A 25,467-nucleotide genomic window follows, 5' to 3' on the forward strand; every position below is an offset into this window, starting at 1 on the left:
CTCGTTGGCATCACTTAAATTGGCTACAGATAGTTTCTTTATTAACGCCTGTTAAATGCCTTAAACATATTGAAACGCCACTATAGCTACAGTTCACTTAAGATCTAGGGAGTGCTACAAGCGAAATACAAAACAAATCGCATATTCGAGGTGTGGGACACGCGATCTCAGATGGGCTCAATGGAGATTGTGGCTCAGATACATGGGACTCTTCGGCGCGTCGACCTCCTCGAAGTCAAAGTCCTCGGTTTCGTCCTCGTTCCAGCGCACCGTGCGGTCACTACTGAATGTTGTCGGATCGGTGGAGTTGCGGGGAGAAAAAGCAAGTTCAGAATATATAGACTTTGTCGCTGTGAACACAATAAGAATTTGTGTGTGATTTGGTTGGTACTCTGTCCCTGGCATGTGCTCAAGATTCGATCAAATTAATCAAAAAACCAAAAGTCAAATCAAAAAACAAACTCATTGGCAACAGAATACGGTTAATAACGTTGGTAGAACCTGTTCAAGCCGGCCGCTGGCGGAGGAGGGGGCGGAGGTGCGCCCCTGGGCGGCGTGCGTCGCGCGCTGAAAGATGGTGATAGTTGTTGTTAGTGGGGAAGTTATCATTGCCCCATTGTTCGAGGTGCCACAGAAATCTCTGACCATTTGTTATAGAAATCACTTTGGTCATGGTGCGAATACATTTCATTCATAGATTGGTGAAACTCTGAATGTATCTCCGCTAGGATTTCGAGATTTCTGCAACACTCATATATCCCCAGTCCCACAGACTTACGCCGCCACGTCCGCATCCAAATGGCCTCCAGCACCGTATGCATCGCTGTCGTCCAAGTCGAATTCATCGGTGCCGGTGCGTTGGCTGCAGGTGATACAAGGTTGGTAAGTGCTTTATTTCAGAGAGGAATAGCTGAGCTAATGGGTTGGGTGAGGCTGGTGGTTGAGTGGGTGGTGCAGTGAGCTCTACCTGGGTGGGGTGTTATTCTGGGTTCCGGGACTGAGGCACTCACAGGCGCTGATTCCGCTTGTTGACAATGTCCTGCACAGCTCGGGCGGTCAACGACACCTTGCTCTTGAGACGCATTGGCGTCCGGGGCATCGGAATGGCGGCCGGAATGTCCGGATTTACGCTGAGCACGGGAGTAATGGGTCGCCGGACCGCTTCACTGCTAGCTCTATCCGCATTGGTACTACGTCTGGCATGCACAGAGGGGGCAGAGAGTGAGTGGGGGGCGGACCTCGAGGAGGAATTGGGATCACCGGGGGTCACTTACAACTTGGGCTTAGTACGGAGATTGGAGCGATGGCTGCGCGGATCGGGCCTTTGTTCGGGACTGACACTGGACTGGTTATGAGCGTGGCTTTGGTTCTGAACCTGGTTTTGGGACTGGGCTTGCCAGCCCCTGTCCTCGTGGGCATCCTCAAAGTCGAACTCCTCAGTGCCTTGACGGCGACTTCAGGTGAATGGGGGAGAAAAGTCAGAAGGGTATCTAAGGTGGCTAAGGGACCTCGACTTACAGGGGCGTCTTGACCTTATTGCGCGTCTGCCAAATATTGAGTATCTTTCTAGTCTGACTGCTCTCGCGATCTCGCTCTCGGGAGTTGGCCCTACTGGGTCCGCTGGACGAGCCCCAATTGTCGTCCTCGGGGTCGTGGCGCCTGACATATGCAACGTGATGAAATGAGATGCGGTGGCTCATCCGACGTTTGCTACTCACAGTTGCTGGCGACTGCGGCTGCGCACCGGCGTGTTCATGGCGGACGCGTCGCGGCCCCTGCTCAATTCCCGCTCCCGACTTCGCTGATCCCGCTCCCGCACCCGCTCCCTGTCCGATTCCTGGCGTCGCTGTGGCGGCGGTTGCTGCTGCTGCTGCTGTCTCGATGGGGTGGAGTCTTCGTCTGCCAGATCGAGTGTTTCTTCAGTGGCAGTCCGTCTTCTGTAATGTTATGGCGTAGCAGTCAGTAGCAGTCAGTAGGTCAGTAGAGATGAGGAGCAAGAGGACAAGACGTGTGGCGACGGCACTTACAAAGGTGGTTTCGGTCTCGCCGTGCTGCTCGTGCTCCTCTCCCGGCTCTGGTCCCTCTTTCCGCTCCGCCCGCTGGTCGCCGAACTGCTCGTCCGTTGCTTCTTCCGGCCGCGACTTCCGCTCCTCTGCTCATGCTCCGGACTCCGGTCGCTCCTCCTGTGCCTGCCCTTGCTGCGCGCCTGAGCCGCCTGCATCACATTCAGCCGCGTTTGGACCGTGATCAGGTTGAGGCCCACCGGAGTGCCGATAGCCCAGAGGAGCAGCGTAAGGAAGATGAAGAAGGTGAGGCCGTTGATGAAGTCCACCATGTTGCGGCAGAGGAAGGTGCGGCTGGCGTCGAAGGTGTCGTAGAAGGGTCGGCACTTGGTCGTGGTGTCGCCCAGCTGGGACTCCATGGTTGCCTTACTGGTGGTCAAGTAGGCCTTCAAGCTGGTGGGGTTAAACATTTGAGAATACTCGATACACATACAAATGCAAATACATACAAAAGCAGTCAACTGCAACTAAAATTTGAATTGAATGTATTTAATGTGTTTATGTACTTAAAATCTGTACAAGCATATTTTGCTTTTGAATGGCCAATGATAAGAAATAGGACACTCTAAAGACCATTGTATTGTTTATTTGGCATATCGCCTGAGGAGCTCTGTACTTCATAAGTGGCTGCAACAATTTCAAACTCAGTCCCAACTGCACAGGCAGCAAAGTTGGCTTGAAAGGATAAAGGATATTTGGGCAGAATGCTTAGCATTCCTGCCCCTTTCACCTAGTGCGCTTCATAGGAGTGGTGGTAGTGCGTCCGTGTGGCAGACGCAAGTGGACACTTGGAAAAACACTAAAAATGCAATCATGACACTTGGCAAACTTAATCAAACGATTAGGACTTTCAATTATCTGATAAAGCCGGAAACTATGTGCTCTGCTCCCGAGTGCACAACTGCAATTGTTTGAGTTGTTTGCTCCTCCGCTGGTTGCGAAAGAGCAACACAATAATACAACTCAAACATGCAGACAGACCGAGAATGCAGCACCAAGTGCCCCAGGCACTCGGAAGGGAAGAGTGGCTAAATGGCAGACTTTCGGGGGGATTTCCACCATCGGGACCAAATTGCTGTGACTTTGCCGCAATTAAGAACAATGATTCTGGGTCGGTACTTAGACAATGTGTAATGCTACTGAAATGCAAGCGCACTATATCTCACCGATCCGTGTAATCCCGCGTCATGTTGTGGCATATCTCGCCGGCCTTGTTCTCCAGGTAGCTCTGGATGCTCTTGAGGTGGTTCAGGGTCTGGTTGACCTGCTTGGCCCACGGATCGCGCTGCAGCTCCAGCGCCGTCAGGTGGTAGAGAATCTCGTTCTGCAGGTTCTCCAGAGGCTGAAGAATCGAGGCCTGCAGCCGCTTGGCGCGGCTGCCCAGAGTGGTCATGCGCGAGGAGGTGGCCACGTCCTGAATCTAACGACACAAAGCGGATGAGTGAGTGGATTGCGATGTTATGCAGCTCACGTAGCCCGCGCACTCCCAGCTCATTTTAATTGAAACTAATCAGGGGGTGCTGCACTCACCTGCAAGGCCACCCGCTGCATCTGATCAATGAACGTGGCCAAATCCTTTTCGGGCGTGGGCGCACCCACGCTACTGCGGTACGTGGTCAAATTGAACGAGGACGTCTGCAGCATGTTCTCCAAAATGTTCTGCACGGATTGCGTGAGCGAGAGGAGCGTGCGGCCGGACACGGAGATGGCATCGATGGCGGTGGACACCTTGGGGAACTGCCTCAGGTCGGAGATTTTGCTGGTGTTCACGAACGCATCCAATTGAAAGACATTGTACGATGCTTGATTTTGCTCGCAGCCCCTGTGTTGTGTCAAAGAAGCGTCAGAAGATTGGCCTTAGCCCCATATACCCACAATATCTACGGGGTGGGGCGAGGGTGGGGAGTGCGTCCCTGCAAAGTCGGCAGCTTATGCCCCTAGTCTATCTCCGCCGCATCTCCACATCTCCGCCGCCTGCATGTGCATTTTGTAGCTGCTCGGATAATTGGAATCGTGCTTAAAATTTGCGGTTACAAGTGGGTGGCACTGGGTGGCAGTGGGTGCTCGGTGGTCAGTGGTTAGTGGGTGGCGGCCGAGTGGGTGGTGCGTGCGGCTGGTTGAATTGGCATTGGTGTGTTCCCTGCAAAATTGAGTGCCATGTGGCTACCAAATTTCACTGGGCTTTCAAAACTTTGTGGCGCAGGCCGACTGCTTTGTTCCCTGGCCTGTTCTGGGCCGGACCCTTGAGTTCCGAACGGAATGGAGGATGGGACTTGGAAGCCGAGCAACTTTGAGAGAAAGTGCGTTGCGGCTGCCCAAGTTTCAGTTGGGAAAGTTTGGGAGTGGCAACAATAATCACAGAAATGGGTAATCACAGTGGAATCGATTAGGAGCAACCATTTTGGCAGGAACTGGATTGGCTCACGGGAGGATTTCGGAAAGTGCAGCCAAGCGTTTCGGAAAGGCAATAATGGAACGTAGAAATTATAGAAAACTATAGTGCTTAATCTGGGAAACAAAAAGGGGGCCTTTCGGCATGGTTTGCCATTTAATAAATCCAAGAAAAACGAAACATTAAACACATTGTACGTACTACGCCTGTCTAATTTCCCACTTAACTGCGATTCGAAGCCACCATAAAAACTGGCATATCATTTTTCCCACGGAGAGCAGGGATAATCGGTCTTTGGGGGCAATCAAAATTACAGGCACGTACAGTATCAAAGTAATTGGATAACCAAATTCGTTACTTCGACGCTGGAATGTTGGGCTTCAACTTTGACTACCTGGGAATCTGGATACACACGTGCGGTTAGTGGACGTGGACTCACCTGAGGGCCTGGCCCAGACCCACGTTGACCACCGACCGATTGACGCCGACAGGACGCAGTAGCTCCCCGATGATGCCGGTCTGGGGCTCCCGGGCGTATGCGTAACCCGGCTTGTCCAGCAGCTTACCCAGCATGTTGTAGTCGTCGTCGTAGAGAGATCGGCAGACAAAGACCTCGGCATTGCCGCCCACGGCCAGGGAGAACACCCCGAAAATGGTGAGACAAATGCTGGCCAAGCAGATGAGCATCACGGCGATGAAGAAGACCACGCCGGACTTGGCATTCGATTCGCAGAGGAAGCAGCAGTAGGACATCAGCATGAAGAGCATTACCCAGACTATCACCGTGCCGGCAATCCAGCCCACACTCCAGTAGGCGTCCGCCCACTCCTTCAGCTCGTTGTAGGCGGGCTGCAGGGACGACCAGGTGTCCTCCAGCCGCCTTAGCAGTCCATTTACCGTAGAGGTCAGCTGCTGGGCATTGGCAGTCGTCCGGTGGCGAATGCTGGCCAACTGCTCCAATGTATCTGCCGGTAAGTAAGAGCCAATTCAATTAGCATCCACAGACCAGAACCCGATGACACTAATTAATATTGGGGGCTAGACTTGAGCAACTTATGTGGCTACACGGAAAGAAACCCGAGGTGCACTTGAGCTTCTCTCAGTACAAGTATTTCAATACGAGGATTTGTAGGCATATGGAATTACATATATGTTTCTATCTTAATTCAGGAATCTTATCAATTTAATATTCCCACTTCTTCGAGTGCACTCAGCTGAATGTTTAGGAAATTGCATTGCCGGATTCATGGGGTGGCCGGTAGGGGAATGTGGATGGGAAGCCTGACACCTGTGCCATTGATTGAATTGCACACTTAGCCAGTTGGCATAATTGAGTTTGGGCCAGGGCACAATATGGATTTAGATGTAGGGCGGGCGATTAAACTTAAATATCGGGGGGATGTGGGGATGTGGGGCTGTGGGCTGCCCCCTTTTATTTTGATTGCTCTACTCACAGTTCCGCTCATAAGCCGTGTCATGTTTAACTTGTTGCGGGAAATTGCTGAAAATGGAACGTGACACGCCAACTTCCGATGTCAGATTTTTGACAGTGGCACCGAATTCAATTTCGCCCAAGTAGCGCATACGGAAGATGCTCTGGTCCTCTTGCAGCTGACAAATTGTCGGCGATGTCGTCGTGCCGTTGTCCAGGAAATGAGATATGGCGGTTGGAATTAGAAAAACAGTGAGGTCCAAGGAAAACGGGTAGGAGGAGAGGAAGTCGGAGTACAAATTATTTATACGTTCAACTAGAAACGAAGGCTGCTGGCTTTGGGGAAACGCAGTCTGCGGAATACCCTTGCAGAGCACTCGGGATACTAATGAAGGTCTTTTAAGTAACATGCAACACATATTGAAGCAATCTTTTGAACAGCTTTCAATCACTTTTATTAACACGTGATCTCCATGAATATTGCATATTTTCCCACTTTCTGCAAGAGTATCCTCGGGTGCCCAGGGAGGAGCACAATAGAGCGGCGCAGACTGACAAGGACTCACAGTTTTCAGGGCGTCGACGACGCCGTTCTCCTCGAAGCTGCGTATACGCAACGTGTCGCAGAGCGGGCGGTCGCGGTACGTGCACTGGCGCTGCAGCACGGACAGCTGGATCTGCAGCTCCTCCATCCTGGCGGCCGCCTCCTGGGAGAGCTTCAGGGCCCTGCCCACCGTCTCCTGCAGCATGAGCACGCGGTAGATGAGCTCCGCGTTCGCTGACAGCGACAAATGCACGAAAATATTATTATTTGCAGCGTTATTGTAGCGTGTTTTATTTGGGGATCCGTGGGCGGAGGGGTTGGGGACTTGGGCTACGGATTGGGTTTGGGGTTGGGCTTGGTGAGTCAAGCAGTAGCAGGAGCCATTCCAAATTACACATTGTGTTCGATGGCGAACATAATGGAGTTGTCATCTTGGCAATTGTGTAGGAAGACTTTCGCCGGAACAGGCTGCCTCCGTTTGCATTCCCCTAATGAAATTGGGCGCAAACAATGGTTTTCGCCGAGGAACCGCATCTAACATATTTACCGATGGCCTGCGGTTTGGGGCTCCAGTGGATTCTGATTTCTGATTTTTCAGATTGTTTGTTCTTGAGTGGAGGCTACTGCAACCGACATGTTGGAAGATGTGCGGTATGGGGCAATATTTTTAAGTGTGTATTAAATTGATGTATGACTTTTATAAATTAATAGTATTTTTAGCTTTTGAAGGCGATTAAGTCCTAGTGATTAAATGAAATCCAAAGTTATCCGCTCAAGAGGGCGTTCGCTTATTAGCTTTAGTTTGCGGAAACCACAATAAATTCAGAGGGGAATTGTGGATTATTTGAGCCCCACTCAACAAAGGTCGCACCCTTTTGGGGCCGTAATTTATTGTGGCTGCTTTATTGTCATGTTTGGCCAATATGGTGGTGGGTGCTGGTGCGTAGGCCTACTGATGGTGCATGACCAACGGCGGAATTTGGGTCAAGTCCGTGAGCAGACAATCGCATGGCCATCGCTTTGCAGGGCATCGCTTGGGAGCACTTAACCATCCGTACTCACCCAGGCTAAGCGTCGTCAGTGAATCATACGCCAGCTCAAGGCCAGTGTGTGCGGATATTTCCGCTTGAATCGGCTCGCCAAGGAGAACATCCACGTCTGCGGGAGAGAGATGCACACAATAAATTCAGACATCTACATCTACATCGCACTGCGGGAAAAGTTGCAGCATAATGCATGGATCGAAGGCTATAAACTGGGCGGGAGTTCGAACTCAAGTGCTCGGCGACACAAAGTTGGCCAACTTTGCCGACCGACTGTCTGAATCACTACTGACCTTCCAGGTCTTTGACGACCCGCTCCACGGAAACGTGAAAGCCATTATCCAGTTTTTGCTTGATTTGTAGATGCGTGTCCTTCAGGAAGACCTCCACGTCGTGCACGGCTGACTTGACCATCTCGGGCGTCATCTCTATTCCGGCGGACAAGCGACTGTTGGCGTAAAATATGCTGAAGTCGCTCAGCCTGCAAAATGGGTTTCCCCGGCATTTACTTTCCATTGCCCTTAAAAGTTAAGCTCTAAGTTTGAACGCACGTCAGCAGGATGAAGACGACCCACAGGGTGACCAGTCCGGCGCTCTTGCGACACCGCAAGCTCTCCTCCAGCGACTCGTCCCGGATGTGACAGGGTGCATTCCGTATGTGGTCCACCTCCTCCTGGGTGGAGCGACGACCGCAGCACCAGGCGCACGTGGCAATCAGGGGTACCAGGGCCAGGATGGCGAACACGCTCATCAGGGCAATGAAGCCGGACTCGATTTTAATGGCCTAAGATGGGGAACAGAACTCTTACGATATGACCAAGACTCCGCTGTACAACTACTCACATTGGAGGCGAAGTCCATCAGGCTGGTATTTTTGTGTAAAACATCGCGTATGGAATCTGCAATGTCATAAACATTATTTATGGTAATACCCTAATATCATTATCTGCCTGAGGATTTATCTTTAGTGTAGGAGTATCTACATCATGCATAAAACTAGCCCAACGTGGCTCATTGTCCCATATAAAACATAGTAAAAATAAATATTTAAACATGTATACATCATTGCTGCCTTTTATTGCACGAGGGGTTCTGAAGCATCGCTGGACAACGGCTCCACCTGCTCCTCGTTCAAATGTTGGATGACCACCACGTTGCAGAGATTCGCCTGCACCAAAGTACGGGTGTCCGATTCGACGAGTTCCTGTCGCGGAAAGGCGGTCATCAGGACGAAGCTCCGGTCCGAGAACTCGGGTCTGGCGAGTCGGGCATACTGGTAGAGATCCCCGACGTTGTGGGTGAGATTAAAGCGACCTGCCACACGACTCCCATCCGCCATCCTCAACTGCACGGTGGTCGTGTCGGCCCGTTCGTTGAGCTGAAGGCCTTGGGCTTCAACGGGCATTGGGCCCACGACGAGTATCTGGGGTGAGGGGCTGTTCAGCGGTCGGCCAGGTCCCATGAACTGTTTCCGGGACAAGTGACGATAGGATTCGTTAGTGTGATCCTGCACGCTCAGCTGCACTCTGGGCACCCGGAGCATTTCCTCGGGGAAATCCCCCCTCAAAATAGCGCGGAGAAATCGCTCGTTTTCGGGCAGTGCGTACAGCCTCAACGAGCCGTCGTCCAGGGAGAATCCCTCAGACCAGAGGTGAAGGACGACTATGGTGTGCTCGTCGTCGGCTGGTTCCGTATCCGAATCCTCGGTCGCGGATCTAGGAGGGGGATTGATGGGATGGGCGCTTCCCAACCGATTGCCATGACCCCAGACCCGCAGACTGCGGTCGCTGTCGTTGTTGGTTATAGCCGGCGTGGAGCTGTTGATGTTCACCCGCTTGCCCGCCGGACTGTCGTGATCGGAGGAGCTGTTCGATGCACATGCCTGGTAGCCTTCCTGGTCGCCCTCCTTCCGCCGGGATATCTCACTCAGCAGGGAATGGAGATCCCGATTGCTCTCATTCGCCTGCGAGTGTTCGGAGGACTTCTCGGGCTCCTGCTTTTTGGAGACCGCTTCCGATTCGTAGGTGCTGCTGGCTACCTCAAGGGACCAGTTGTTAGAGCTCAGGTACTGACGGGCCACCTCCTCACGCACCCCATGCCGTTTCATGAAGGTGCTCAGCTTCTGCTCATCGGTCATCTGGGCAGGGACGAACAACCCTGGGGCTGTTTCGTCGGGTTGAATTTAGAAACACATATCGTCCGAAGGGGGATCACTGTAGCTAGGCCGACTGGGGCTTTGGCTCGTTCCGAAAGTCCTTGTGCCAGCCACAACCTCTCGCCCAACATGCATTTTTAATGGCTAAAGGGTCAGGGACGAGGCTGAGACTACTTAGGGATTAGTGCCAGTGGAACTATTTAGGTCCTGATTGTTTTAAACGTAATATAAAGCCTCCGAGCACTTAGAGAAATCAGTATCATTAGTGAACTAACAGAAAGCGGTCCTTTGCTTAAATAAAAGATTAAAGTAGTTTTGGGCGAATGTAACAGGACACCACTTATAAAACATTTAAAGAAAATCCGAGATACGAAACCAAATCGACATAATTTATGCGGACACATGTTTTTCCCTGTGCACAATTTATATGAGGTCTTCCATCTGGGCTGAATAACTTGCCCACCTATCAAAGGCTCTCCTGAATTTACATCTCTAATGCCTTCATTGTTGGCAAGCAGACGTCCTGAATACCAGCCCACACACCTGGAAACCCTTTCCCCGATATCCTTCGATCCTACACGGGCACAAGGATGCAGGGCCACGCCCACTGCGGGGGCGGACGTGGAGGGACTTACCCAGCGGCAATTCCTCGGGCGTGATAAGCGATAAAAATTCACTAACGTAGGTGAATATAAATGGTCCTGGCGCAATGTCCATGCCTGGTATGCTGTAGGTAAAAAATGTGGCTGGCGTCGTTGTTGGCGGCGCCGTTGTTGTTGTGGGTAATGCTATTGTGGATCCGGCCAGGGCGGACGTGGTGGGTCCTCCAAGGGATGCGAAGCCCGCCGACATCGCTGCGGATGACGAGGACATAATTGTTGTTGCGGCTGGCGTTGGCAGTGTTAGATTGCGCTGGTCCATCTTCGGCCGGATGGCTTGGTTCTCCGCCCTGCGAATGAATTAATGCGGAACAGGCATGGCCATGAATAGTCGGGAAGAGCGCGGGTGGGCAGAGAGGCAGAGGGGCAGAGTGGAGCTCAGCAGTATCGGGCCAAACAAAAACCAAACACTCACATGGGGCCCCGGAGAACGCTGTAAAATATTCCCGGAATTTTATGTTCCAATTATGCATTCATATGTATGTTCCTACGCCCGGGTTCCAAAAACACCCAAGTAACTAGCCGGGCCCCTAGTAACTCACGAAGATTATGTGACATTCGCCAAATTAATGAATATTGCAGCTTCGTGGGGAATTCTCACATATTTCCCACACAAATTGTTCTTCTGGGATCTAAATTTTGTTTATTAAATACAAAGTGACCTGACCCCATTGTTGGGAAACTAGGAGCGGTCTGTAAGTAATCATCATCAAGTTACGTATACGCAGCGTATGGTACAGGATAGTAAAATGTGTCTGGCCAGCTATATGTCACATACTTAGGAACAAATGCCCAATAAAATATCATATAAATATTTATATATTTCATTGATATTGATTACTTTTGAAAACAGCTTGGTTTGCTTTATTAAGCATACGCAGTGTGGGCGGGAACTGAATTCCCGCCAAGGTTCTGTTCCATTTAAGTGGCGTCCGTGAATGTCGCCGTGAATTGAATTCTTCACCTCTTAATTCTATTAATTTTCATTTCAGCTTTCGCTTTGTTGCAATCTTGTGCTGTCTTTGCCCTTTCCAATGCTGTCAACACACAATCGAGCTGAAAATCGAGCAAACTAGCTAGCCAAAGGGTCTCTCTTTCACCTCCTGCAGTGCACATATCAATGGGTAATGACTTTCAGAGACTGCAAAATCACTCTTTCAGTGCTTTCTCTTTTCTGTTTTTCGGTTCTGGGGGCAGACATCTCTTTCGGGCCCGGAGAAGTACGGACACCCGGGCAGAAGCCCCTCAAGTGGCCGTTGCAAACCCAACTCATTTGTTTTCCTTGACAATACCACGTTCGCCGTTTGCCGCCTTTATCGCCCATTCATGCTGGCCAATGGCCATACTAATTGCTCTGCCAGGGGACTTTCCGAATTAGACCAAACCAATACAGATGGCTGGCCGAACCTAACAGTCTTGAGCTGGAAAGTGGGTCATTAAAACTCGATACGCCGATGCACTGCGTCCCCAGCTCGTTCGCATACGTGTGTATGTGCGTATGTGCCATCTCCATTTGTATGTGACCGCATGTGCGATTATGTTAGCCAAGTGGACACGAGTCAAGGCGCTCGACTGTGCTGGCCAAGCTCTTCGAAGGCAACTCGATACGCACTGTGTGGACTTGTTGTCGGCTATTATCTCCCTATTATTGTAGCCATTTCTCTGCTTGTTAGAAAGATATTAGTGAAAGCCGTTCAATGATAACAGGCGGAGAGTATTACGGAGCGAGGTGGCAGAGTTCAATGCATTGGGTCACGCCGAGTAAAAGGCTTTCAGAACGGCTTAGAGTGGAGTTATTCGCGTTACTAACGGTACGGTGGATAATAAAAGCAGTTCGATAATGGTTGTTCAACTCAAGGGTGAAGTGGTGCTTAGCTAGTACAAAGCAAATCTCATCGAAATCCAAAGTTGAGTGCATTCTTATAGGCGCCACTTTCAAAGATGCAGTAAGTAACTGAGTGTTGCATACTTACTGGCGCCCAAATTATTTTTGAAATACCAGAATACCTACCAGAATGGAGTTTTGTGTGTTAGCTCGTGTATAACTTTCCCAACCTTTAAACCCACACCAACGAAGTCAGCAGTTCGTTCGGATTAAACATAATGAGTCAGACTTAACGCTCCAGTTTGTGCTAATGCACTGCATCCGATTAATTAACGAATTGCACGGCAAACGAACTTACGCACCTCGTTCGGGATCCCAATTAATTGATTGATGTTGAATCGGAGCCCTTTCTCTCTTTCCCTCCTCGCTAAACACTTTCACACACTTTACACGGGCAAATATGGCGTGATTATGGGTTTGACTTTGCGAACCATGCTTTTAATTGAACGTTATTTAAATTCGATTGCAATTAGTTTGATATGTTGATTCGATTCGATTCGATTCGATTCGTTTGTTTGAACGTTTCGTTACCGAAACTCGAAATTGAGTTGAAATCGGTTCGTAATTGAGCGCATTGGAATATTGACCGTTTGCGATTTTGCGACTATTTTTCGGTGTTTACATTGCATGCAATCAAGCCGACAATTATCACCCAATTAATTATTCATTTTCACATAATTAGTATGAATAGGGAATGTCCTGACTCGGCTTCCTCCGCAATTCAACCACACAGCTCGACCAGCGCCGTCCGACGACTGAACGGTGAAAAGGTTTTAGGCCCCAATAATCGCCAAAGAAAACTTAGAAATTTTTACCTGTTTTACCATTTGCATTAACCGAGCAGCGAGTGAAAATGGAAAAGAAGCGCATGGTGAATATAGACAGTTGTTTGCCCATTTTCTTCGCCCGGGGGAAAAGCACGTGCTGCTGCGGCGGGAAAACTACAGCCAGAGGTGGAATCACCTATTGTACCGGGTGTAACAAAGTCATTCCTCGGCATTAGCTTGAATTATTCTGATAGCTTATGCATATTTGCAGATATCAAGTGAACAGTTTTATAGAATATTTGACGGCCTGGAAGGATGCTGTGAGATTTAAGCCCGCTCTAGATGCCAGGTTATGCTGCACAGCCTGGCTAAGAGCTCTTTAGTTTCCGTGGAAATGCCAAATATATCTCATAAGAACTAACGACCAATTTCGCAGTTTTGTTTGTGTTGGCGGCAGGCGCCTTGAGCTTTGCATTAAGTAGACTTTGCTTTAAACTTGCATCAACGCCAAGCCAGACAAAGTTTTGCCATCGCTGAAAGCCGAAAGCGGAGCGGACTAAAGTTAAGCACCACGATGACGGGAATTCGAGGAGGGTCGTCATTTCTCCACCATTTTCCCCAACATATTGTCAGTGCTCGCAGCGGGAGGCACCCGTGACAACGACAACGCCAACGAAAACGAAAACGACAACGACATTGCCTGGGCGCATCCGCGGCAGAAGTGCCTTTCATGGCTAAAATTCAATTTGCCTATGATTTATGCATTTTGCGTCAGATTCGCACGCCAGTCCGGAGAGGCTTTCAAACTTAAAGTCTGGCACGTTGGCCCCAGCTCGGCTCCTAACCGGAAACATCCGCAAAGGTGCATCTAGTTTGGTAGCAGCGATATCACCACGCCAACTTCCGGTCCCTCGGGTTCTTTGTGTGCATTTGTCGTCCTTTGTTCGGTGTATCAATGTCACATTTGGTCACAAATGACTCGAGCAGAAAGCCAACTGCGGTTCCTTTTGGTGCGACCGCCAAATGTATATTACCATCAAAGGTGAGTCAAAAGCCTTTTATTGAGGTGTATCTATGACCATGCAGCAATACATTTAATTTTCTGTGATCTCTGAAGTCAATGTGATCCCGCACATTCTACAATTTTCTTCGCTTTATTTTGTATATCAAATTACGAGAATCAGTAGCAAGGGAGTAAGAAAAACACGACTTAAGGATACTCTGACCCCGCAGTCGGACATTGATTGGATGGTGACAAGAATCCAGTCCTTGTAGTACAGAAAGCTGAGGAACTTCATGGCCTTGCCGCCCGCGCATCCCATGTGTCCACCAATGAGCCCGAACAGAGCCCCCTTGCACAACAGTGGTCCGCCCATGTCCCCGGCGCAGTTCATGCTATCCCCCACGGGTTCCGTGCACACATTGTGGTCCGCGGTGAAGGTGTCGTAGTGCTTCTCGCAGAGCGAAGGCGGCCTCAAAATTACGTCCAGGTAGACCAGTTCATTCGAATAAGGGCCGTGCTGGGAAGAGTGGCATTACTCCATGGCACTGGCACGGACATGGGTTGGCTCACCTGATATATCTGTCCCCAACCGAGTGTGATACAAGTATCGCCATAGGTCACGTTGGCAGTCTTGCGCATGAGCAGCGGGAGGACATCGTGGTTGGAGCTCTGGATGCGCTCGGAGAGCCGGAGGATGGCCAGATCGTTCTTCTTGTAGCGCTCGTACTCCGGATGGACCACCAGGCGATCCACGCTTCGGAAGTCTGAGTCGTCGTAGACCGCCAGTCGAGTTATGTGCCCGAAAACCACGCGTATGCCCCGCGGATTCATCGAGGCTTTGTACCGGCTGTGAAGGATTGCTTGGTTACTCGACACCGGGGATCATCGGAAGACAATCCTGAAACTTACTCCGTCAGGCAGTGGGCGGCGGTCAGGACCGCACGACTGCTCACCAGGACTCCGCTGCAGAAGTGATTGTCTCCCCGGTGCCTCACGTAGTTCTTGGTGCGGATGGAGACCACGTGGCGGGACAGCCGGTTGCTCTTCGGCTTGTAGCCGCCGGATATCAGCATCTCAAAGGTTTCGTCGCTTATGTCGCCGATCACGCTAAGATCAGCCTTGGATAGCGATGTAGTCAAGATAAGTCCTAAAAACACCGTCAGAATTTGCATAGTTTTTCGATTTTTAACATTAAAACAAAACTATTGAAGTTAAGGGAAATGTATATATATGTATATAGTTCAGATTGGTTTCCCCGCCAAAATTTCGAGAATAAATCTAGTTTTCTAAAATACTTCTATGCTACCTTCTACGGTAAATATTTATTTGGACACTGAATTAGTCGGTACAGTGTCGCAATCCTTGAGCTCTTCTGTAATGTTTGATCCATCTTCAATATTCTGAATCTCCTGCGTAGGTTCTGAGTTTGTCTGGGTTTTCATGGTAGGAGGTGCCTTCCTTTGAGGCCGGATGAAAATATCAAGTCCATTGAAAGGTGCTTCGATGATCAGGTAGAGCAGATAGGAAAGCAAGAAGGTGAATCCAATATCTGACCAGAATTTGAGCATCTGCGGAAATATATATGATTAGTAGTAGTTATATTAGTAGTCTTCGTAAGCAAAAAACATACCATGTTGTAGTCCGAATAGTACGCGTTGGTCCTAGTTCTTCGGGCGTTCAGCTCCTGCATAAAAACGTGCCAGATGTAGACGGAGTACGATAGTCTCGAGAGAGGTTGCCACAGCGGGGAGGACAGGAAGCTGTTGGCCAGACCCCCGTATCCTTGCATGCAGGCGAAGATCACCCAGCATATAGCCAATGACCAGCCCAACCGGGTGAAAGTGTAGTAAGAAGCCTCTTCCAGGCTGGACGGAGCGGGGGTGGTCCACTTTGCCGCCGGATAGATGGCGAATATCGAGGTGAAAATCATGGCCAGACAAAGTATCCACCCAGACCACACAGCTAACCAGTTGAGGCGGAACTTCTTGCCCTGGTTAAGGTACAGGAAGTAGCCGAACATGAATCCAATGAGCCAGGGAGTGCAATGGTAGTGCGTTGAGGTGTACAGCCTTTGCGACTCTTCGTTGGTGTTCCTGCGGATCAATAAGTGATAAATAGAGCATTTCAAATCGCAAATGGCAGACAGTCATACTTCAACACGAGTGAGTAGTGGTGTATCATCATCGATCCAAAGAGCAAGGCGGCCAACAGGCCGATGGCCACGACTATAACAGCAGCTGCCTTCTTGCCCCATTTGTGAAGGCTGATCAGCAGGATTGGAGAGATGAGGAATAGCTGCACGTCCACGCAGAGATACCAGGTATGGGGAAGGCACTGAAGCAATATCCAATGAGTGTTAGGTCTTAAAACTGCCTGGAAATACTGCAACTTACCCTTTCAAGGAAATAGTTGTTTACGAACAGCAGAGTTCGATACCAATATTTTCCACAGACCTCTTTACCACTGTATCCGCCCTTGAAGAGCGGACCGTCGGCCATCAGACCCATGAGTTTTGTGTAGATGAGCATGGCCACGGCCACATTGGGAAGTATGCGGATCAGGCGGTGCAGGTACATCAAAGGCACATTCAATTTTCCCTTGGATCTGTCCAGAGATTCAAACAGTCAGAGTCACCTCATCGAAGAAAACTATTCATCTTACTTGTCCATCATGCGCAGACTAATCAACGCCACCAGTAGGCCGCCGATCACGAAAAATGAATCCACGGAGAAGAAGCCGTGCAGATAAATGCTAGATGATGGGTATTCTACCCACTGAAAAAGAAATTAGATACCCCTTTGTATCATGATATATGCTATCTGAAATGTTAACCTACCCGAAGGATATCGAAGAAGTTAAGATATGCCGATGACAGGAAATATCCTTGTTCGTGACAGAAGACCACCCACACGAGGGACATGCACCGAATCCCATGAAGGCAGTCGATCACGTTCGAGCTGGGCTTGGTCTCGACGATGCGGAACAGGGCCCGGGAATTGGCCCTGGCCGAGAATACCTTGACCATCGCTGGAAGTTGATCTGAAAGATAGCGGTCAGTGAGTGACGAGTTCCTGAAATATTTGTTTACAAATTGAGTAACGTACTTTGAGTGTGGCAACTGAAGTAGTCGTATACGGTGCAGAGAGCCACGATGGAGCCCATTATCGATAAGAGCACTCTGTAATCAGACATTTTAATTGGCAACCTTGATTAGTATAGATATAGAGGCCCTTACATTGTGAAAATGGTTAATCCATCCCAGGGTTCGCGTTCACTCGTCTGGCAGGTGCTATCGCTGATACTCATAACTGTGCTGGGGATACTCACGTTGAAGACTCTCTGAGTCATCTGACTTAGGAACTTGTTCATGTGACTGGCTGAACAGGAGGCGGGAAAGCAAGTTGCAACTCTTAGTTTCCAAAACTCAGCTGCCGCTCCATTGACGCCGAGTATTTTACTGACAGTGGTCTCTAGAAAGCAGTACTTTCCACGGATGGAGTCCTTTGTGATACTGAGGCACTCGTCGAAGTTTCCCAGGTCGTTTTGGTTGCCAGTGAGGATGCCAGATGGAATAAGACCCCACGAGTCAATCACTGACAGAAGAAGGTTAGTCGGATTCGGTTACATATTGTCCGTTTCACAATACTTTATTTCTCACTCACTTTTTAGCGCCCAAAATTCACCAGATACGAGGCTCAATGTGAGCTGAGTCATGTGCCTGAGGCACAGTAGATCCTGCTGACTTGGCAGCCTTGGGTCCCGGACTTCCAGGTCACTCAGGGTAACATTATGGAAGTACTCGGCAAATTCAGTTCCCAGCGGCCTGAGCTTCTTGAGATTGTGATATCCCGGCAGGACATCTCCTTCCTGTGGCTGCGCTGCGCTGGTGAGCACGATCCCACAAAGAGAAATACATACGACTAACTTAAACATTTCTTAAACTGTAATGGCCAACTGACGAATAGCTAGACCCCTTATATATAGGGTGGGTTCTATAAGCGAATTAGCCACTCCGGCGATAGTAAAATGAGGCCTTGTCATATGGGACCTGAGTATCGGATTCCGCCGAAAAAGACCGATAGTGAACTGCCTCGACAGTTCAAAGTAATCAAATGCCTGATTAAAGTGATAATTATATGGTTCCGAAGTATTCCTTGGCAATCGTATTCAAATGAATTATGCGATAAGGTGACGATTATGGGAATTAATCGATTAACGTGTTATAGTAAACATGAGCACTGAGTTATCACAAATCAAATTTGGATGTTACTGATATTAGAAAGATTGTGCTGGGGAAACACGCGTTGAAAACTGTATGAGTCATCTGAACTAAAAGCTGGTTCATGTGACTGTCCGAACAGGAGGCATGAAAGCTCTCTATTATAAGCCTTATAGAACGCCACGACTATCATATACCCTTTACTCGGTTAATAATATTTAAAATCAACATTGCATCTGAGATGTGCATTAACCAGGTATACACAATTATTTGGCCACTGACCAGACGCCATTCATTAATGCCCGAAAGTATGCAACGCTCCTGCTGATTTGGTAGCCTAAGTTAGTAGACCTCACACCCGAAATTCCCTAGTCTGGGCTCTTATATCCTTGAGCGACTCTATTATCCTTAGAGCTATAGCTGGATACTATACCATTCTGTCCTACGCATACTATAATGCACATTCGCCGGACGTCAAGGGCCATTTTGGGGCAGCCAACCGCAACAGCAATAACAGGACCGTAAAATAAACACTTGCCTTTTTTCCATGTGCTCCAGAATTTGTGGCGAGGCAAATATTTAGCAGCTGACACTCGATGTGAGTGGCAGTTGAGGAGGCCGGGCAGATGGGTATAATGCAATATTCAGCTCCCAACAAATTAAATTCAAATTGCGGAGCGATGCAAATTTAATGAAACGCCGGCGGCGAACGGCAACGCAAAGGCAACATCGTCGACGATGGCCAAAACCAGAGGCGGAAAACCGAGACCAGAAACCAAAACCGAACCGAACAACATGGGACAGGCGCAATAACCAAAATTAAAGCCGCACTAATGAGCAGAGACAATCCCAAAAGAGTAGCGCAAATGTGCCAACTACCGGGTGGCCAAAAAGTGGGCGGGATGACCGCTTTGGGCGTGGCAGCCGCCAGCATTGTGGCCACTGGACGTGGACGTGGATGTGGATGTGGATGTGTGCGAATGTGACTGTGCTGGCATGCGGATGCAGATGCAGATGCAGTTGGCAGTGTGTTGGCCAAGTGATTTTGGGCAAAGTTAAAGTGGTTTTCACACAGTTGCGACAAAATGTGCATGAAGTCACGTTCCCACTCGTACTGCAAAATGAGCTAGTCCCTCGAGTCCGTGCCCAAGACGCATCCCGGAGTTTGGCTTTAATCATGAGCTAGTTACTGACGGATTTCGCCGGCGACGGCCTTCGATGGGTGATCTCGGTCACCGGCATGAATCCGGAGTCCCCCAAGCAGCGCAAGGTCACATAGCCCGACGGCCACACAGTCAGCCAGGTGATGGAGCCGTGGTTCAGGTTGAGGCGCGTCCAGGCGGCCGGAGGAAGCTGCAGGGCCCGCAGGATCAGGTAACGGATCACATTCGAGTGGCCCACGATGAGCAGGTACGAGTCGTGCTCCTGCTCCGGACTGGCCCTGAAGAAGTAGCGCCTGAAGGCGGCCTCGATCCGCGGACCATCCCTCTGATAGGCCAGATCCAGGCTGCGGGCACTCCTCTTGGAGGGGGGGTCTCCTGGATACGGAGTGCCCTCCGGCAGCAAAGTACAACGCTTCATCTTCAGGGGATCGAGGTTCAGCTGCTTCACGATGATCATGGCCGTCTCCTCGGCACGCGGCATTGTGGAGGCCACCACGTGGTCCCAGGACAAGCCCATTTCGCGCAACCTTTGCCCCGTCCGCTCCGCCTGCCGACGACCCAGTTCCGTGAGGTGGCTGCCGTTCGGGGTCCTCGTGTACTCGCCATGTCGCACCAGGATAATGTGTCGCAGGGCGGAGGACTCCTCGCCATTTGCCACCTTTTGCAGCTGCGGTTTATCCAAGTCCCAATGGTGCCGCCAGACGCCACTGGCCAAAGGTTCTATCGCCCGCCCCTTACCCCCTTGGGATCCACCTGATAACATGGAGGGTTCCAGGCCATCGAACAGCCGGATGGCAAAGTAGGTGACCAGGGATCCGCAGCTCATGGCGCCCACCGAGCGCCAAAGGGCGGAGTATCTCATGGCAGACGTGGGAATCTGATCTATTAAAGTATATATTCAAATCGTTCCAAAACCGGGCTACTACGGTCTAAGCTCGAAATGAAGTTAAAAGCTGTTGCGAGGTCCATTGTTCAAGAGGTGTATTGTGTCCTAATATTATTCTGAACGTTAAGTCCCGTTCATCACTCAATTAAAACCTTTTAAAGAGTATAAGTTATTGGTTTAATTCCATTGCAATGGCAATCAACTTGACTCCTCAGTGGGTTTTGTCGCACTTTTAAAAGTTTATTCAGATTCGAGTTCCCCGTTCTTGATTAGCATTCAAGACACGAGGAAGGGGCTTGAAAGAGTTAAGAAAGTGGACTCCTGAAAGGTTTTGGTCAACTTTTGTGTCAAAGTTGTTTTACCCTCGGCAGGCTACTCGGGACCAACTTTCGAGCGGCAAACTTTGCGCCCTCCACAAGCGGGCGGCCAGAGCCCAAGTGAGTTGGCAAGGTGATGCCCTGGAAAACCCATTCGAATGGGGAATCTCCTGCAAATGAGCTCCACTTTAAGACTGGGCGCTCGGCGTTTAATTTCTGCCACTCAGCCGGAAAAGGGAAACTGCCTATCATTGGCTAAACCACTTTGTCCAAGTTCTTGCCTCATTTAATTCCAGCTCGCAGTGCCGGGGCAAAGCGTTGGGCTGCGTCATGGCCATCAGGAATGTGGCCACCAAAGGCATATCCACAAGTGGCTGACCATGACGGGCTCAGTCTGTTGGCCGTCGGATTTGGCCTAATGAAGTTGACTGAAACTTTTGACGTGCCTCCGCCATCGAGGGACGTTCTGAAGTTGAGAAGTTGAGTCGTCGGCTTGGGTCCAACCCCATCGATTGGTGACCGCACGGATTGAAATTAAGCGAGTTTTCCGGACAGATCAGCCCAATGCCGGATTATCTGCCCTGAAAAGAAGCTTCTGTAGGAGGTGCTTCATGTGGTTTACACCCTGACACCTTAAATTAAAGTGGCACTGAAAGAATGTTTACATATACTGTAAAGTGGTTTGATGTTTATGAACAACCTAACCAGTAAAATGACAACCTAACCAGTAGTGTGATTATCCTGCAGGCACTGATTTTCTTCTCCTTGTCAAAAGGATTGCAGTAAAATAAGGCTTCTATGGATATTTCTCCCGGTGCAGCGACACTCACGTGAGTTGGCCTTGTACCCACACACCCATACATTCACTACTTTTGTGGGGACCTCGGAATAAGCCACTTCAAATAACCATAAAACATATCCGGCCTAGAAGCGAGGGGATTACTCTCACAAGGTGTATGAATAAGTAGGTGAGTGAAAGGCCTTGGCAGTGCAATAGTAAGTGTGAATAAGTAGATTCTTTAAAGAAGCAAGTACTTAGAATCTGGTCTGACTTTTTATTTACTATCTATGGAAATGGATTTTACATTGTTGTATGCTATTTTAAATATTTTAAACCCTTTTCCTTTTAAAGGGGTGTATTGCCTCAGCAACTTTACTGACCAATTCTCCTTAATTAATTGCCATCCGTTCACAGGAATAATTTGACTTTACATTCCTCAAATGTGCAGAAGCCATCTCCATAATCACTGCAGACCCTCTGTGTAGTTTATGTTTTTAATTTCATCAGCATTAAGCTGGAACGAGAACGAGAAAAGCTATTAACTTGATAATCCCGAAGCATCTGTATCTGCTTTTCGGCGGGAAGGGGAGGAAAAATAGGACAAGAGGACGAACTGGGCCAGCTGACACCATTTCCTTCTTGAATTTGCAAACAAATTTACACGAATTTGATTATTATTATGATGGCAATTTGCAAAAATGTCATCCTTCAAGCAAAAAGGCAAAAGGAACGAGCGAGCGGAAATTTCTCATTGCACAAAGTGGGGCACGGTCTTCATCTCTATCTCCGTCTCCATCACCATACAGGGTGACCAGTCGTCCGGATCGAGGAGACCCTTCCCCATCCACGAGCCCTGGCGAAAGTGCCACCCACCCCGGCCGGAATCCTTGGACCGAGTCCTTGGCGTCAGTTGTCCCGTGCAACGTGGAGTGGACTCGCACAGTTCCCTGGCATTCAGCGCTGCTCCTTATCGCGGTCACCCATAATTATGGTGCTCGTCTCGGCTGGAGCCGCTTGGTTCTGGTACCGGTGCTGTGCCACCGCCTTTCCACCGCCAAGACGCAGCGCATCCTGCTGCAGGATGTTCAATTTTCGCTTGGCTTTTATGTTGCCCTGCCATTTTGATTTCCTTATTTGGATTGCCGCGCTGCCTTCCCCCTTCTCTCTTTTTTGCATTACTTTAAGTGGCGGCGACCCCCAGCCGCAGCTAGCAAATTATCTTGTGGAAAATCAAAAGTTTTCCTGTGGAAATTGTGTCAAGGACACAAAACGCCAGCAGGCGGATCCGAGAAATTATTGCGGAAACGGATAGCACAGCCGCAAACATTGTTTAACTTTCATTGCCGCTCGTCGGGTTAGTGTTTGTGTTCAAATAAAAATGTTCGTAAGGCAACAAGCAACGGCAAACAAATACAAATTGCCAATGAAAGCCTTGCTCCACCCACTGCGGGGCGACCTTGTGACTTTGGTGAAAGGATAAGCACTTGGGGCTCGCAAACTTTTCAGCGCGCAAATAAATATTTCATTTACACAGTTCTCAAGTCTGCCCGCACAAAGCAAGTGGAATTATTTTTAAATATTTAATTTGGGCGGGTAATCCGGGCGATTCGTCTGATTGGGTTAAACGCAATCGAGGGGGAATTTAATTAAACGCATCACAGTAGCTGTGGTTCAGAATAAGGCAAACCCATCTACATTACAAATTACGAAACAACGTCGTTTGATTGGGCTATCATTGCTGCAGCCTTTTGGAAAATTGCCCTGCATATGCGGAAATATCACCTTTAAGGCCCTATTCCAGTGCAATAAATCCCGGCTGCGATGCAATTCGAAGTGAAAACGGCCGGCAGTTGCAGTCGGTAAAAAACAGGGCGTGGAAATGGAAACGGCATGCGGAAACAGCGGAATTGTGCAGGGGAGCTTAAAATACGGCTAGACCCACGAACACATCGGCTCACATGTGCTACACTTAATAGCTCATACGCCATGTTGGTCCTTTGTTGACTGCCATCGTTTGTTTACGGTTTAGTGGATTAATGTTTGGGGGAAAATAAAAGCGGAAAGCATTGCCAGAAAGCAAGCGAATAGAAGTCAGCTCGAGGAGCAGGCGGAGCCGGTGCCTGGCAATTTGTTGGTCCTTTTGAAGTTAAACAAATCTGCATAAGGTACAACCAAAGCCGTTACAATTTATGGCTCAGGCCGGGGGCTGCGACTTAAGACCCGGCCAAAACTCTATATTTGCGCACTCCCAATGCTTCCCATAAATTTCAGATTTGTGTTGCCTGCTGCACTTTGTTTGGTGGGTGAGTTTCAATTTGATTGTTTGCCCGCTTCGTCTCTTGAATTTGAATATAACTCCAAAAATATTGCTCTTTAAAACTAATTGCTTTCACTGCACTCGAGTTTTTGTCTTTGATTTTCGGCAGAGTTGCAATTAAAACGCACTTCCCTCCCCTTTTTTATTAGTCAAACAGCCACAAACGAGAAACTTGCTCATTTCATAATTTCTGGCTTTCGACAAAACTTTTGTGCAATTAAATTTGCGGGCTCTCGTCTCCCTTTTCGAAAAGCACTCAAAGAAATAAATATTACCGAAATGAGGCAACTTCGAAATGGAAGCACCCAGGCAGTCCATAAAATTGCAAATGCATGAATATATGTATGTACATTCATATACATATGTGGCCACCCCGTCCTCCTTCGTCCTTCCCCCCGATTGTCCGATTGTCCGGCAGATCAAAAGCTTTCCGCCTCAGCTGCGTTTTCGGGCCGAAACTCTCTCGCATTACAACTATCGCCCGAAATCGCAATAAATATCCATATTTAACCATAATAATTCATATATACTGCCGCCTAAATCAAACTAACAAAGGCCAAAAAACACACGCACACGTTTATGTTCCGGCAATTGAACAATTCTTTGGGCGCATCCGCACATGGTGGTGGAATGGTCCATGTCTATACTACACACTACATGCATTTAAATAGAACAATGCCATTCACTGGGGACTCACGGATGAATGGGAGCGGAGTGCATATTGGGCCTTTCGAATCTGGACAGTTCTAACACTCTAGATTATTTTCTAGTTTCGCTGGTAACTGAGAGCTAAATATAATAGCCTCGTTTAAGTAATAAAAACTATCGTTTTAAATTCCAAGTTTAAAGCGAACGTCTTCAGCAGCATATCACTTATTTTAAATTTTCTGGGCCAAGTAGTTTCTGTCCTGGCAGAGCCAATCCACTGCAATAGTTTCCATACCGCTCAATGGCTGTGCCCGAAAGTCATGGCAACTTTTAAGCTGAACACACACTCGCAACTGCGGACACAGTAAAGTTACAATGCATTTGAATAAGTATGTTCGAGCAAGTTCAGAAGTACGGACAGTTAAGCAACGTAATCCTTGTAACAAGGACTCGTGCAGTCAGCGTGCATGTGTGTGTGAGCTGGGTGTTTTATTCTCGATTGAAACATGTCGATTTTGGAAATTGCGCCTCGCTGCACTGCATCGATTTAGGAGTTGCTTGGCGGGAATACATGCTGTGGGTGTATTTGTTAATTTATGATTTACTCCAGTTCACTTGGCGAACCGAACGAACATTGCACGGCAGCCATTTAAGAAAGTTTGCTTTCCGAGTGAACGAAAAGGAAAGGCATGGTAATTACATTTTACGGCAATTAGAAGTCACAAAAGTTTGGCTTAGTCAGTTAAAAATGCAGAAATCTAAGCTGCGTCGCCATGCCGACGACCTGCAGGTCCTCCTCCTGGCTCTCAGCCATGTCCTTCCAGCCAGCCAGTCGGAGTTGTGCAATGTCAGCTCCGCCATTTAGCCTTGTCACATTATTTGGCTTATCCCCACGGACCCCCAGAAGCGGCCACCCTTGGCACTTGGCCCGCTGTATGCTGGCTGCTGGATGGAGGATTCTAACTGCTAACTGCTAACTGCTGCATCTCGATGCCTCGGCTCTTCTGCTCCATCTGATTCCGGGCTTGGCTCCGCTTTCGGCCCTAATTGTTGGTGTAATCTGCTCTGCTGACGGCGGCTTGGTGGCGAGCATCCGCTTTTCATTCATTCATGGTTATCCATTTCCCCTGTCGCTCCAGATTCACATTTTCGCACGCTCCCCACCGCCGGGCAACCACCACCAACCAACCACC

General features: G+C 49.1%; 5 protein-coding genes across 11 annotated transcripts; all 5 read right to left on the reverse strand.

Moving 5' to 3' along the window:
* Positions 1–14: 14 nt before the first annotated feature.
* LOC6736053 lies at positions 15–12,940 on the reverse strand. 7 transcript variants are annotated; one of them, XM_016181224.2, is made up of 19 exons: positions 12,476–12,940; positions 10,265–10,578; positions 8,318–8,373; positions 8,026–8,258; positions 7,768–7,955; positions 7,494–7,589; positions 6,454–6,665; positions 5,910–6,066; positions 4,895–5,420; positions 3,594–3,885; positions 3,230–3,483; positions 2,028–2,456; positions 1,719–1,937; positions 1,519–1,659; positions 1,275–1,454; positions 1,011–1,196; positions 779–862; positions 502–567; positions 15–280 (listed from the first exon to the last, which is right to left on the reverse strand). In XM_016181224.2, exons 2-19 carry the CDS (start codon positions 10,548–10,550, stop codon positions 178–180), a joined length of 3,708 nt encoding a protein of 1,235 aa, XP_016029458.1. In that variant the 5' UTR covers positions 10,551–10,578; positions 12,476–12,940; the 3' UTR covers positions 15–177. The 7 variants fall into 7 exon arrangements, with proteins under 7 accessions (XP_016029458.1, XP_039148027.1, XP_016029459.1 ...); XM_039292093.1 differs by having other exon boundaries at positions 15–283; XM_016181225.2 differs by having other exon boundaries at positions 15–350.
* Positions 8,360–9,702, reverse strand: LOC6736055 (UBX domain-containing protein 2B). The gene has a single exon (XM_002082920.4). It carries the CDS (start codon positions 9,609–9,611, stop codon positions 8,550–8,552), a length of 1,062 nt encoding a protein of 353 aa, XP_002082956.1. The 5' UTR covers positions 9,612–9,702; the 3' UTR covers positions 8,360–8,549.
* A 1,062-nt stretch (positions 12,941–14,002) lies between the features above and the next one.
* Positions 14,003–15,187, reverse strand: LOC6736057 (chymotrypsin-2). The gene is made up of 3 exons (XM_002082922.4): positions 14,853–15,187; positions 14,514–14,790; positions 14,003–14,460 (listed from the first exon to the last, which is right to left on the reverse strand). Exons 1-3 carry the CDS (start codon positions 15,113–15,115, stop codon positions 14,107–14,109), a joined length of 894 nt encoding a protein of 297 aa, XP_002082958.1. The 5' UTR covers positions 15,116–15,187; the 3' UTR covers positions 14,003–14,106.
* LOC6736058 (nose resistant to fluoxetine protein 6) lies at positions 15,178–18,019 on the reverse strand. Its single transcript, XM_016181222.3, has 9 exons — positions 17,606–18,019; positions 17,179–17,536; positions 17,048–17,121; positions 16,780–16,982; positions 16,605–16,717; positions 16,337–16,547; positions 16,096–16,277; positions 15,574–16,036; positions 15,178–15,511 (listed from the first exon to the last, which is right to left on the reverse strand). The coding sequence occupies exons 1-9, from the start codon at positions 17,874–17,876 to the stop codon at positions 15,266–15,268; spliced, it is 2,121 nt and encodes a 706-aa protein (XP_016029460.1). The 5' UTR covers positions 17,877–18,019; the 3' UTR covers positions 15,178–15,265.
* Positions 18,020–19,301: 1,282 nt separating this feature from the next.
* Positions 19,302–20,248, reverse strand: LOC6736059 (serine/threonine-protein phosphatase Pgam5, mitochondrial). Its single transcript, XM_002082924.3, has one exon. The coding sequence runs from the start codon at positions 20,185–20,187 to the stop codon at positions 19,345–19,347; it is 843 nt and encodes a 280-aa protein (XP_002082960.2). The 5' UTR covers positions 20,188–20,248; the 3' UTR covers positions 19,302–19,344.
* Between the last annotated feature and the right edge of the window lie 5,219 nt (positions 20,249–25,467).

This window comes from Drosophila simulans, chromosome 2R (assembly GCF_016746395.2).
Source record: "Drosophila simulans strain w501 chromosome 2R, Prin_Dsim_3.1, whole genome shotgun sequence".
NCBI classification, from domain to species: Eukaryota; Metazoa; Arthropoda; class Insecta; order Diptera; family Drosophilidae; genus Drosophila; species Drosophila simulans.